At 41.8% G+C, this 14,709-nt stretch overlaps 1 protein-coding gene across 1 annotated transcript in view; it reads left to right on the forward strand.

The window, feature by feature from the left end:
- The first annotated feature begins 761 nt into the window (after positions 1-761).
- ddx10 (DEAD (Asp-Glu-Ala-Asp) box polypeptide 10) overlaps positions 762-14,709 on the forward strand; it is a 35,512-nt gene continuing 21,564 nt past the window's right edge. Inside the window, exons 1-15 of the mRNA XM_010893535.4 lie at positions 762-1,125; positions 1,416-1,476; positions 1,609-1,739; positions 1,847-2,005; positions 2,599-2,719; positions 2,854-3,043; positions 4,197-4,323; positions 4,435-4,597; positions 4,755-4,839; positions 5,279-5,380; positions 6,775-6,862; positions 7,150-7,238; positions 7,439-7,829; positions 13,311-13,421; positions 13,683-13,844. Of these exons, the coding sequence (XP_010891837.2) occupies positions 910-1,125; positions 1,416-1,476; positions 1,609-1,739; positions 1,847-2,005; positions 2,599-2,719; positions 2,854-3,043; positions 4,197-4,323; positions 4,435-4,597; positions 4,755-4,839; positions 5,279-5,380; positions 6,775-6,862; positions 7,150-7,238; positions 7,439-7,829; positions 13,311-13,421; positions 13,683-13,844 (2,196 nt within the window). The 5' untranslated portion in view covers positions 762-909. The remainder of the gene's footprint in view (positions 1,126-1,415; positions 1,477-1,608; positions 1,740-1,846; positions 2,006-2,598; positions 2,720-2,853; positions 3,044-4,196; positions 4,324-4,434; positions 4,598-4,754; positions 4,840-5,278; positions 5,381-6,774; positions 6,863-7,149; positions 7,239-7,438; positions 7,830-13,310; positions 13,422-13,682; positions 13,845-14,709) is intronic.

Genomic DNA, 14,709 nt, shown 5'->3' on the forward strand with positions numbered 1-14,709 from the left:
TTCTTCAATGAACTCTCTCAATGAACTGTAGACTTAGTTTATGTTTGATTAAATCAAAGAATGGCACACGTTAAAGAAATGTGTGCCCAATCATTGAAAATGTACATTTCATGTACAACCCTGTTTCCAAAACAGTTGGGACACTAAAATGGAAATAAAAACAGAATGCAAAGATGTGCAAAAATATTAAACCCTATATTCAGTAGAAAATAGTGCACAGACACCATATCAAATGAGTCAGCATTTCATATGTTGTCTTTGTACTATTTTCAATTAAATGTATGTATGAAATTGAAATAATTTGCACAATCAAGTTCTTCAATGAACTCTCTGTATTTTACTTTGTGCATCTTTACTTAAATCCTGAGCAGTCTCTCTGACCCTGCCACTAAAAAGCATCTCCATAGCATGATGCTGTCTAATACAACATTTGTTGTGAGAGAAATTTATATCCAAAATTCCAGAAAGATCATGTGCGAAATTGACCACTCAATTTCAATTGAATTAACTATATGTTTTTCATTACAATTAACAGATAAAATTCTTGAATTGTGCTCAATGCAAATAGAACATGGGTATTACAGGAACAGAGGTATACAATCAATATGAAATAATATTTTAGAAATGATGCATATTTTGGGGGTTTTAACTTCATATCATCTTTTCTCGTAAAAACAGTGTTTTAAAGGCTTCTGAACGATAAAAAAAAATGTTAGGCTTTTGGCAGGCAAATCTGCACTGGTGAAGGTATGATTGAACTGTATGTCCCCTCTCCCATCCGGTTTGGGTTTACGTCATAATCAAGCGTCTCCGTACGTGTGTCGCTTCAATGTTGCTTCCCCATGCCGTTCAACTGAAACCCTGAAAGTATTTTGATTTTTAAAAACTACAATTTCTGTTTATTTATCTATGGAGAAAGGAAAACGACCTAACGCCCCTCCAAAAAAAGGTATGGGGGGAAAAAAACCAACCGACACAACTGATCCTGTGAAAAACTTCGAACGATGGAAGAAGAAATACGACAAGACGAAAACACGAGTCAAACAAGAGAAAAGACAGAAAAGAAAACCCGAATGGCTGGTGGAGAAAGAAAGTATTCAACGTCTTGTCAACAAATATAACGAGGTAAATCCGGACTTTCTTTTCATGAAAATTAATGACGCTGTAGTGTAGTCGATTAGGACTGAGTTTAGTTGGCTTTGAGTCGTGTGGTAGGAGGTCGCTAGCAGCGCTTGCTAGTTCTCTTACATTAGTTGTCAGGTATCATAGCATTCCCGTCCGATTATAACTATAAAGGCGTGCTTAATCGGTTTTTGAACAAAACATTTTAGTAATGCTGACTGATATACCTTGACAATGATTTGCATCAGATCTCCTTATCCGAATGTGATTGTCTTTGCACCCTTTTCTTCTAGATAAATGCCCAGGATGCTGTGAAGTTTTCAGATTTTCCCATCTCAAAGAATACCCTGCGAGGTAGAGATTAATTAGTTATGGAATGCTTTTGACTGTCAGTACATTTAATATGAGCCAACATGTCGTTTCCGAGCATCTTAATACTTTGGCAATGTATAACTTGCCACTGACAGGTTTGGTTGGTTACCTCAGGTCTTATGGAAGCACAGTATCGGCAGCCCACAGAAATACAAAGACAGACCATTGGATTTGCTTTACAAGGTAAAGATGTTCTGGGCGCTGCGAAGACCGGCTCTGGAAAAACACTTGCCTTTCTCATTCCTGTGAGTATTGTATATGTTCTGTGTTAGTCTGATAATGTTCGACTGTGCATGGATTGTGCATTGTGCATTGTCCACAAGTGATGCAGTGTTATTTTGGTGACATCCAGGTATTGGAGTGTTTGTATCGTCAGCAGTGGACAGCCATGGATGGCCTGGGTGCTCTCATCATCTCCCCCACGCGAGAGCTAGCCTATCAGACCTTTGAGATGCTACGCAAAGTGGGAAAGAACCATGAGTTTTCTGCTGGCCTTATCATTGGTGGAAAGGTATTTCATTTACTTTTCATACTGGTTTTGGCAGACAAGTCAATGATGACAATATTTAAATGAAGAATTGGCCTATGCTTGATATTAACTCATGCATCTATCAACAAATCACTCTGGGTAAGAACATCTCCCCAGTTGAAAGTCAATCCAACATTTGCCTCAGAACCAGGGGTGTCACCAGACCCAGTCTTATAAGCATCTAGCTTTGGTTGTTTTTTGGTTAGCCCAAAGTATTTTTCCGGTGACAATGAAGCAGCTGGTGATAAGAAATGTACACAGCAGGTGTCGAAAGCTTAGTATTCACCATCTTTGTCAGTTCAAGTACACTTCGCTGAAGTCCCTTATGAGGACTTTGCCTGCACTTTGAAAGTTTTGAAAACTACAATTGCTTTAGTTTTTTTTTTCCATTCCAGACATTTAGGCCAGCAGCCAGTCATTTTTTTATATTTTTGATCGGCCAAAATCCAACTATAGCCGACAAATAGAAGCCCTGCTGTAAATGTTATTTCGGAAGGCCCTTCAGTGATCTACACTCTGGCTCCTCCAGCCATGGTCAATCACTGACCGTATTACTATTATTATTTTTGTTACAGGATCTAAAAAATGAATCCGAGAAGATTCACCGCACCAACATCATCATCTGCACACCAGGACGCCTGCTCCATCACATGGATGGGACTGCTGCCTTTCATATCTCAGATCTGCAAATGCTAGGTACATGGTAACCACTACAGTTTAGGAAAGTGGTTGTAACCTTAGTCCAGCCGTTGCAAATGACCTTGTTTCCAACAGGGACGGATTTGAACAAGGGTTTAATCAAATTATGTTTTTCTTTTCAAATATTAAAGTTTTGGATGAGGCAGATCGTATCCTGGACATGGGTTTTGCCGACACTATCAACGCCATAGTGGAAAACCTCCCCAAGACACGTCAGACCCTGCTTTTCTCTGCCACACAGACCAAGTCTGTTAAAGACCTTGCTCGCCTCAGCCTCAAAGATCCGGAGTACGTTTGGGTGCATGAGAAGGCCAAGTTCAGGTAGGAGCTCTGTAATATGAAATGAGCGTGGGCAGACATGCTGGTCAGCTCCGCTTCACCTCAGATCATATACAACACTGTGTGCAAGCAACTCTTCCTTGACTGTAAGCAGCCGTCACTGGCCATCTATTTAGCTTTGCCTGGTTATGAAACACAAAGTGCTTTACTAAATGAACCTAAAACAGTAGTGTTTGGTTCGTTGTTAAAACAACATTTTATGGTGTTGCCTGTCTCTATGTTTAGAAAAACTCAAAGATAGAACTGACTAGTTATCTTTGTCCTCTTTCATGGCTTTGTCCTCCGTGTTAGTGCGGCTTTCATGGCTTTGTCTTCAGTGTTAATGCGGCTTTCATGGCTTTGTCCTCAGTGTTAATGCGGCTTTCATGGCTTTGTCCTCAGTGTTAATGCAGCTTTCATGGCTTTGTCCTCAGTGTTAATGCGGCTTTCATGGCTTTGTCCTCAGTGTTAATGCGGCTTTCATGGCTTTGTCCTCAGTGTTAATGCGGCTTTCATGGCTTTGTCCTCAGTGTTAATGCGGCTTTCATGGCTTTGTCCTCAGTGTTAATGCGGCTTTCATGGCTTTGTCCTCAGTGTTAATGCTAATTTTGTTATATAAGCAGGTTATAGGCATGTGACTTTGAAAGATGATGTGAGATTGAGCCGACATCTGCAACAGTTGTTTTGGTGATCTCCAAATATTTCCTTCAAAAGCAGTAATGCTTATAATCCACTATTGGGTTGAATCCAGGTCTAAATCTGCACAGGCCTCTGCAGCACTGGGGAGAGGGATGAAATGGGACTTTGGTTTCTCTGAATCAGCCTTATCAAGGCTTCTCAGGTCATGCACATAAGTTTAACCGCCTTCTACCTGAGTTTTACAAACGATGCACCCCTCCACAACAGAAATGACTTCAAATCGCCTCTTATTGGAAATCTTTGAGTTTTGGTTTTGACCTGCATGGTCTCAGGTTGTTGTGTAACAGCTTACTTGTAATCCCTTACTCCCCCACTCTTCCCCACACCCATTGGCTCTGCCACAGCAGTCCTGTTCAATAAGCGGTTGTTCTAGTGTATTTCAACCCGTGTTTAGTTCTGTCCTTCTTAGGCGACAGGAAGTGATAGAAGCACCTAAAACACGTTTATCCCTGTGCAGCACGCCGGCCACGCTGGAGCAGAACTACGTGGTGTGTGAGCTACACCAGAAGGTCAACCTGCTCTTCTCCTTCATCAGGAGCCACCTGCAGAAGAAAGTTATCGTGTTCTTTGCCTCCTGCAAAGAGGTGAGGCTTCGCCGGTTCATGTGAACGGTTCTCATTTTGTCTTGTAGCTAGTGGTCCTGTCATGTTCTGGACCGCAAACACAAAGCCTGTCTCTTGTCTCTGCATCGGTAGGTACAGTACCTGTTCCGGGTGTTCTGTCGGCTCCGGCCCGGTGTGCCCATCCTGGCCCTGCATGGGAAGCAACAGCAGATGAAGCGGGTGGAGGTCTACAACGATTTCATCAAGAGGAAGAACGCGGTGCTCTTTGCCACAGACATTGCAGCCAGAGGGTTAGGTACTAACACCCCAGTAGTCTACAGACTGGCTGAATCTCTTGGATTAGTTGAGAGAAGAAGGCATTTTGAGGCCTGCTCAAATGACATGAACACGTTACATATTACTCGCTGCCCCTCGATTCCCATGGCAGATATAATCATGTCTTTCTCTCCCAGACTTCCCTGCGGTGAACTGGGTGTTACAGTTTGACTGTCCAGAGGATGCCAACACATACATCCACAGAGTGGGAAGAACTGCTAGGTATGTTCTTGGAAATATGTTCTGACTGTGTGTAGTCAGTTTATCGTCTACTTAGTTAAAGGCCGATAGACATGTTTTCATTATATGTGCAGTATTTATTAAAAGGAGATCATAATCCACAATATTGTTTTCTCATCTATAGTTGTAATGAAATGGTGTGGTTCTTGTGCGGGCAGTCACCATGTATCATGTCACCTTACAATCTCTCCTCACAGTTGACATTAGTATATTGAACCCATTCTCATATCATGTCACCTTACAATCTCTCCTCACAGTTGACTTATTCAGTAGGTGTCAGTGTTGTTCAGTGGTCCCCCTTTCACACTCCGTATGCCCAAATGTGTTCCAGAGGTATTTGCTCCACCCCAGGTGACGTGATGCTGTTCTCGTTTAGTACAATACTGAGGGCAGATGCACTCTGTTATATTTTGCGTTCCAGGTATAAGGAGGGAGGAGAGGCACTGCTTGTCCTGCTGCCTTCAGAGGAGCAGGGCATGTTATCACAACTCCAGGAGAAAAAGGTCCCCATCGACAGGATCCAGTGAGTTGACGCTTTTACACAGGTTTCACTGGGACTGGTGAGATCACACATCCACATATAGCTGAAATGGGCCGTGGCATTGTCCCCATGCTTACGGTTCCAATTAAACAAAACGGCTCACTCTGTTGGAAGAAAATGTCTGTTACACAGCCACATGTCTATGGCTGATATTTAGTATGATGCTTCCCAGGTTGTACGCCAGTCTATGGCTCTCCTTCAAACCAACCAAGTTGACAACCTGATGCAAATTAAAAACAGAATTATCATTTTACCTTATGGGTTATGTGCAGTGCCTTTGGAAAGGGGTTCCAAATCATAGCTTTCTACTTCAATATGATTGGGCTACATTTCCACATTACACCCTTTTTACACAACTTCATCTGAACATAACCCCATATTTAAGGACGTGTTAGCCTATTCTGTTATTTGTGTTTTATACATGTTATTTATTGCTTCAAAACATCTTTGAAAAATCTGTCAGTTCCACAAAAAGGGTATTGACAGCATTTGTAAATAAAAATCAAGATGTCCTTAGCTTTTCACACGTACACGAAATCTGCAGTAGTCTGTTTCGCTCCACAACGACCAACTTTGTCAAAATGTTGCAGGAACACCAGTGCAAGCTAATGCGCGTTCGCAATCGCGAACAAACACCCACACGCAACTAAGTTTTACCCGTGCCAATGCAAACTGCATTAGGGCCACCAGCGATGGCTTTTCAGAATGCAAATTAAAGAAATAAACTGTGATTATACACCTGCACGCTTAGCTTAAATTCAATGTCGTCAGCAGCCAATGATAACTAAAGAACACAATTTTCTGAGATGCAAAGCAAGCAGAATAACATGGCCTACCTGTATGGAGTTTAGGTGGCTGCATCAAATGCAAATCATCATCCTTTGGCAGAGTGCTTTCCAACGTCTTTACTCCTCCAATATCGTGATAAAACATTATATGGAATTTATCTTGAAGGCAGCGCCATGTTACAGCTACCTAACAAATAGTTGCCTTATATTCTAAACAGTTCCTGTCGGAAAAAGGTATAGCTGAACACCAGTTAGGCCTATCGCCTATCATTGTTCTGAGAAAGATGCTAATATTGTTGATATACTCTGTTTTAACCAATCAAACCTGGAGAAAATTTAATCAGTCGCAAATCTGGTTATGCGCGCCCCCCTGAGGGGCAATTGTTACTTGGGTTCAGTAACAATTGCAAATAATTTTAAAATAAATCAAGCATGTCATAATTATTTTGCGCCCCTATTTTTCTGTTGATGTAATCCAAGAAGTTGTCATAATTTTTTAAAAATTGTAATCCCTTACTCCCCCACTCTGTGTGCATAATATCATATGAATTGCCAGTTTTGTGTGTATGTTGTTTTATTTATTTCCAGGGTTAACCCAGATAAGCTGACAAGCGTGCAGCAGAAGCTTGAGGCCTTTCTGGCCCAGGAGACAGAACAGAAGGAGCGAGCACAAAGGGTAAGGAGGTTGAGACTGTTAAAGGCTAATAAAGGGTCGATCATAATTCAAGCCTGTAACCTTCTTGGGACAGTTATTTGAACCTTTAGTGCTTGCTTTACTCCGTCAGATCTGGAGTAGTCGTCTGTGTTTGAATAAGGCCAGTGGATCCGGTTTACATTATCTCCCCTTTTGACTTGTTTAGGACCTACAGTGTGATGATGAGGTTGTGATATCCACACGTGTTCAATTGACATGTATTTTGTCAGAGTACGACATCGCTTATCTTTCATTTTCTTTCTGCGTAGTGTTTTGTGTCCTACCTGCGCTCTGTCTACCTCATGAAGAACAAGGATGTCTTTGACGTGTTCCGGCTCAGGCTCCAGGAATATGCAGCGTAAGTAAAACAGCTGGACAGATTTTGAGTATTTTGGCTCCAGCTAGCTTTGGAGTGTTTTCCCCAGATTTATTCATATTTTAAGGCCTCGAAATCCAGATATGTCAGCAAGGCATGAATGTGCACATTAGTTGTGTGATTGTCCGTAAAGGAACAAAACATTTCATGACGTGTCTTCTGGCGTTTTGTACTCTTGATAGCTCTCTAGGACTCGCTGTCGCTCCAAGGGTTCGTTTCCTCAGCAAGGCCCAGAAGCAGAGAGTTGACCCCAGGAAGATCAGCGAGCAGGTAGTGGGGCCTCAATCTGATGAGGAGGAGGAGGCAGAACTGAATCGATTCAAGGCTCAGCTCAGAGGAGAGGGTCCAAGTGTCAACGCTCAAAGTTCTCAAAGCTCGGAGGAAGAGGAGGAGGAGGAAGAGGCGGAGGAAGATGATGAGGAGGAGGAGGATGAGGAAGAGTTACAGCCCGGGCCTAAGTGTACAATCTTAGGTGCAGATGAAGAGGATGATGAAGATCTGAGGGACTTGGACCTCCTGAAAGTGGTTCGAAAAGATGTATTCAGTCTGGAGAAGGGTGACCAGGATGATGAAGTGAGTTAGTTTTTTTTTTTGCATGACATTACTTCTCCCATTGTGCCAGGAGATTGTGTGGAATATTTTAAACCAATTTGAAGGTTTTACCCTTATTTTGGTTTGGAGTATTTTAACATGGCTGGCTGATTTAAAAGTGCTGTGCTGTGGAGATTGTCTACACTGGTTTGAGTTATTGTTTTGTTTTAGCTTTTAAAACACTACTTTCAGTGTACACTACTACTGTGATTCATTGTTTAAACATTGTCCTTCTCTCAGAAATTGGAGTCAGCTGATTGAAAATGCTCCCCTTTTTTTTAAGCATAAATTGGTCCCTCTAAGCTTTTTCTTGCTTATTTTTAGAGTTGCTCTGCGCCTTGGGGTAAGGAAATTGGGCTAGCTCCCATGTGAAGTTGGAAATAAAACATCCCAATTAATCTGTCAAAGATACTGCTATAGTGTAGAGACTCTTTGGAGAACTAAAGTGTGTGTTTGAATAGAGGTCAGGGTGAGTTGTGCCAGCTCCTACTAGCTCTTTCATTGACTCCTCTGCAATAGGCTAAGAATATGCCAGATTTGTCCAGGGTCATAGCAACTGTAGTGAGGATTCATCTCTAGTGTGGGAGGCTTTGGAGGGTTGTTTTTCTAGTCAGACATGATTCACTGTCTTCTGGGTTTTGGGGTTGGGGATTGTCTATTTTGGGACTGTTGTATGAAATATTTTCATTAAAATGAAAATATCTTTGTTTGGTCAGGGAACATATGGTTTAAGCAATAGATATAGTATGATTTATTGACCTGAATAAGTTTCCATTCAAAATCACATTAGACTATGCTGAGAGACTTGCCCACTTTGAGAGTTTACATATTCCTGGTGATGCTTTTTCTCCCTGCTAGAACTGTTGTTTCAGAAAATACGCTATACTTTACATCAAGCGATATTAGACTGTTACGCATTTGTAACGATTGTAGTCTGGCTAGTAGCACTAGAGGATCTCTACTAGATTCTCTATAGAGATCCTTGTGACCTCTCACCATTCACTCAAACCTTTCAATTCAGCCACCAGGACATTTTCCAGCTCAAAACATGAGGAAAGTAGACTGGGATAATTTGCACGCATAAAAATTTCGACACCGTTGCAGAATTTGTTGTGTTGTTACCTTAAGTTTACAATGCATTTAGAAAATATACAACAATTTAGCCACCAATTTTATCCAGCACTACTTGGACATAACGCAGACTAAATGCCAGGTATTCTCGCATGTATTGTTTTGGATGTGATTTGGATTAGTCATTAGTCACTCTGGAGCAATTCAGTTTTTCCTTGAACAATTTGGGCTTTTTTAGGTTTGTTGTCCTGTTGAAAAGACCGAAGACCCAGAGCCTTCAACTGCGGCAGTGTTTGGACGCTGTGTTGAACATTGATGTCAAACACCTTAATAATGTTAGGATTTTATAATGTAATGTAGCTCAGCACTTTACTGACTTCTAAATGAAGACTTGGATTGAAGCATTCTTTTGTCCTAGTTCAAGGGGAAGCTAATTCCACCATTTTGGGTGCCCGGTCAAACACCTTAATTCATGGTTTATCCAAAACCATAAGGGTTAATCAGTGTTTTTGGACACACAAAAAAAATACTTATTTTGTTTTCTATTTTATGGATCGCCTAATGTTAATAAGGCTTTACTTTGCCATCATTTGTCTTCTAGCCTGGTATTTGAGGTGGTGGTAGCCTTACATAGTAAGACATCCATCATTCCTGGGAAATCTGTCCTTTAAAATGCAGCTTTGTGAGGATGAGATTGATTGAAGCAATCTTGTGAGAGCAGCCCCCTCAGCATGCAATAACAATCTCAGGAGAGGACGTGAGCCCGTCTACAGTCCCCTGTCAAATGACAACTTTCATTGGGAATGCACTGCATGGCAATTCCATTATGCTAATTGAACCGTCCCCTCACACCTTAATTTTCTGTCTCTACCAAACCCAAAATACCTGTATGTACCGGGGTACGAGGCCGTTAAAGCGGATATCTCGGTGTCGTAAAGTTAGGAGGAAACAGGTTGGATAAAAAACCAAGTAGCAGCAGCATGTGTGTGATGGCAGTGAAAGTGTTTTTGGTGCGAGGGTTGTGACACCGAGAGGGCTGAGCCGGGTATCAAGAATCCATTCTGGTTGGCTGAACCTTTCTATGGTCTGGCCTAGTAGTCATTAAGTCTTTTTCAAATGAATTATGAGTTGTGCTTTTTATTGATGGTTAATTCCACCTTATTCCGAACAGGGCTTTACACAAATGACGTCAAGGATATCATGTTATTGAAAGATGCTGTTTGTGACAGACGTTCTTTATAATAGCTTCAATACATGGTCCTGGTCCCAGTGTAACATCCAGTCTCTGAGAATCCTTTGTGATGATCTCCCAAATGTCTTCATAGTTGCCATAGTGTTGTGATCCATCCAGGGAAGTGTTTGGATCATGGTTTCTGGTGCGACAGTTTTGTCAGGAGTTGTGGGTGAACAGACTACTGGGGGTGGGGGGGCTAACGAAAAACAGATTTATACCTAGCAGAAAACAGTGGGTTCCAACACCCTCAGAACCAAAGCCCCCACACCTTGGCCCAACTAGCAATTTATATCAGTCTGATGTGATCTTATCGCGCATGACAGAAAGGGGCTGCTTGGCATGACATAAAAAAAGGATTTAATTGTTCTTTGTGCTTTATAGTTTAATTCTGTCAACGTGCTGCTGAATCCATTTAAATGGAAAGAAAAGGCTGAGGCAGGCTGGCTCACCAAACCTTAAACACAGTATGCTGTAACCTACAGTATGTAAGCGTTTACCTTGTTTCGAAGTAGCGTAGTCGAACTGTTGACACTTTGTACAAATCAGATTTTTTTTTAATAAATGTTTTGGTTGTAGTTACCCTTTATTGAGGGTGCTCATCCAACAAAGAGCTGGTCATGTGATGGTATTTGTATAAGAAATACCCACAGGATTTATGGCAAATCATTGTGTCATTCAGCCAGGTAAGCCGAGGCAACGGCGTAGTTAACAAGGTTTTTGGAATGCCTTCATCCACCAGACATTGCTACACAAACGGACATTCCTGTTGCCTCTATAGAATCTTGGGGAAAATCGAATCACTGATCTGTTTGTCATGTTTGGTGGTAAACATGGGCAAATGAATAACTGTTGAAAACCGTAGATTCTGCCCTGTAAGTTTAATGTTATACACCTTAAGGCGCACATGTTCCTTGTTTTCCTGGCAAGTGATATAGAGAACTACTATTACTGTCTATTTGGAATTTTTTTAAATGTGCTGAATACTGTTTTACACTGCGCCTAGAGGCAGTTCTGTTCAGGTTAGGGGAAGGCTAGTGTCAACTCTAAACCTCCCCCCCATTGATGATGGTGAATGGACCGGGCCATTGATTGAAGGATTGATTGATTGAGCGTCAGATTCTCGCTCTAGTCAATTAATTGTCCTTCAGCAGTTCATGTCTGGGCAGGGACCTTGTCTGCAGGGAATGGAATGCTTCTCAATGCACAACTGTCCAGTGGTGAATCATTAATAAATCACCCTTCTCCCAGCTTTTATTTAGCCTCGTTTCTGATAGACTGCGATGTGTTTTAGCATCTTATTTCGTATGGGCCTTTTTCTTGTGGCTTTACCTGAATCAGACTTGTTACATATGATACATTTTTGCTGCTGTACTCGCCGTACTAAAGTAACCCATGGTTTCCCCCCTGAACCTATTAAAAGGGAACTATTTGTATAGATTACTGACTTTTCACAGTGCAAGCATTCTGTTGGGTCTAAGTTCTCGGTTCACTAATCAACGTCTCTTCCATTTAAAAACTCATCCTGCCTAGCTGTCCAACCTGAAACGTTTGAACACGCAAGGAATAAGCAACATACAGTAGAAATGTCTTTGAAAATGTACCTTGGCTTAGTATGAAGGTTAAGATAATATGTACCTGGTGCGGTCACATCAAAGATGTTGCTGATGAAACAACGATGGGTTAAGAATTGGTTATTGTTCCCCATCTCCTTTTTCTTTTCAGTTGCATAGTCTGTGTGCCTTTGTGGAAATAGCTGATATTAGATCTCTTATCAAATAGTTTTTTCCTCAACGACGAGGCCCATAATTTCACCATTAAAAATGCAGTGCAATAACTTCACACCCAAAGAGATTTCATTGACTCATTCTGAATGGCTGCAAGGCTGGTGAGCCTCCAGTGTGAAGGGCTTATTAAACGGTGAGATTTGAGGAAATGAGGTCCTGAGGTGACAATCCCAACTCCATTCTCAGTGAGCAGATGGAAACTCAACATTGATGGCATTACTCTGCCTAGATGGCAGATTCAGGGTTTGTCAGCAGAACAAAGTTTCTGGAAATGTAATGGAGGTTTTACCATCCATTTTTGAGATGACTCAAAAGAGAACATTCAATAGATTGGTGGAACGAGAATGAACAATTATCTGTTTGTTTGGGTTCGGATGAGGCATCGCGGGATAATGGTGAAGCATCTCAGCACAATAGCTATTGTTTCCTATTTTTTAACTTTTCAATTTTATTTCTAGCGCCACTTTTTCTGACATTTTTCTCTGTAGCAAAGGCTCACATCAGTTGTTCCTAATTTATCGTGATAAAATTCTCCTAGAGATGAATTGCATAATTTATTGAACCATAAAATGCACCGTCTTGTCAATTGACCCCAGATAGATCAATATATGGTTTAGTGAGCATGCTACTATAAATAGTGTGGTCAAAATGAGTTATTCTGAAAGCCGGCTAAAGATGAGGCTGCACCTTGTAGCCCTGGGTCAAATTGAAGTGAAAAACGGTGTCGTAATAATCCGACAAGCAGTATTTATGCCTTCTTTAGTGTGCAAACTCAGCAGTCTACTGCTGGTAATATTTAAGTCATATTCTAAGGACTTTATTAACACCCCAGGCAAGAGTGCTCTTCGTATTTCTCTGGATGTGCCATAGAAAGTTGATTTACCTTGTCTTTTGACTGCAACATAAAAATGGCCGTTAGTGTGGATGAAGTCATTAATGGTCATCAGATTTCCTTTATTATTTTATGTCAAGTGTCCTTGTCTACAAAATGTAAATGTCTTTAATCTTTCAGAGTTCGTCGGTGAGTATTGCTGAACTGTACCTAACCATAGTATTGCTGTCTTCCTAGGATCAGCCAGCAGGCCTGCGAGCACACTGACATCATTATATAATTGAAATTATTTATTTCTCAAAGGGTCAATAGCTGGGAACTTTGTTGCTCAATCTGCTGACTCAATTAGCAGATAGTGTTAGTGGTTCTATGTGAAGATGCCTAGATTCTTGGTCCGCATTACCGAGTCTTTTATGAATACCTGCTGACTTTCTGGCAGTGAGGTCATCACGTGCTGACCGTTTCAAGCAGTACAGTCCACATGATCAATATGGACAGTTTGTAGGCTAATGCTGCTTTCTGATCATTACCCCATGTCATAGGAAATGAGCAAGAAGAAACCAGAGAAGGAGACCAAGTACAAAGAGGCCAAGAAAGTCCTAAAGAGACATTTTCAAGTCAACACCAAAGTAGTCTTCACAGAGGAGGGACAGGTTTGTACAAATGTTTTTCTAACCGATGAATTGCATTCTATTTTGATCTACTAATCTTATTGGCTGGCTATAGGCCAAATAAGGGGACCACTTCTTGCCATAACCAGTCTTTTCCCCTTATTACAGCCTTTTCACTTTGTTGCATGTTGATGCCCAGCCTACTGAAAATGTAATTAAAGCCTTCATGTGGTGTTTCCAGTCCTGGAAATGAGATGGCACCGTTTCAGTGTCGCTTTAACTTTGCATGTGCACCCTGGCCAGGTGGTGCAGCAGTGGCCCCCTCTCCAGCGGACGGCCGTTCCCCAGCCAGAGGAGGACCACACGCCAGGCATCAATGTGGAGGAGGCCAGAGAGAGGCTGCGTCGAGAGGACCAGGAGTTCGACAAGCTGGAGTACAGACGTAAAGTCAAAGAGAAACACCGGGTGAGACCGCGGCACAACTTTACTAAGTCAGTAACAGAAAATGCATAATGCTGAGCAGAAGCAGTTGGCCGCAGAAGTCAAACGGTTGTGTCGAGCGGTTTCTCCCCTAGCCCGTACGACAGGGTGCGGGGGGAAGGCTCACCTGTTCCACGGATGCTTTAAGGAAACGGCATTTCATCCTGGTGGTGATCTGCAGAGAGGCCCAGGTGCCTGCGTGTGGCTAGACCGCACTGAAGCCTTCACAAGGCCTCGGCCCTGAAGAACAGGCTGTCTAGCTAAAATAAACATGACTCATCCTGCTCTGTAGCTGCTGGTTCCTCCGCATCTGGTTGGGCGTTTAGATGGATCACTGTCAACTCAGTTAAAGGCTCTAACTTCATCTAGCCAGCGCGTATGAAATATAAATGTCACAGCTGTGACACACACACTTACCGCAAGAAACTCCGACACAAAGTCAGATGCACGTTATTACCTCAGTGATTGAGGAGCAGTCAGATTATATCAATTCCAGGCGTTTAATCGAGCTTGAAGGTGTGCTCCGCTAACCTATGCACATCAAATTCAATAACCTGTTAGATAATAAGTATTTAATTCTCTAATCTGCGACTAGCTGGTCTTTGAGCCTTTTAAAGGGCTGGCCAGTAAATATGAATGATTAATTACTTGCAATTCAGTTAAAATGCTTAATGCTAATAAAAACAAATATCTTTATTAATGCGTTCTTATTTTTGGAGCCTCAGAACCATCCATATTTAATGCTTGACTTGAGTGGGAGACATTTAGTTTTTTGGAACAGCATATGCCTAATCCTTTTGCCCGAGATTGTCAGGGAGCTTTCCAGAGTGCTTCACAGGTACTTTTGTTC

The sequence above is a fragment of the Esox lucius genome, chromosome 7 (genome assembly GCF_011004845.1).
Source record: "Esox lucius isolate fEsoLuc1 chromosome 7, fEsoLuc1.pri, whole genome shotgun sequence".
In the NCBI taxonomy this organism is placed as follows: Eukaryota; Metazoa; Chordata; class Actinopteri; order Esociformes; family Esocidae; genus Esox; species Esox lucius.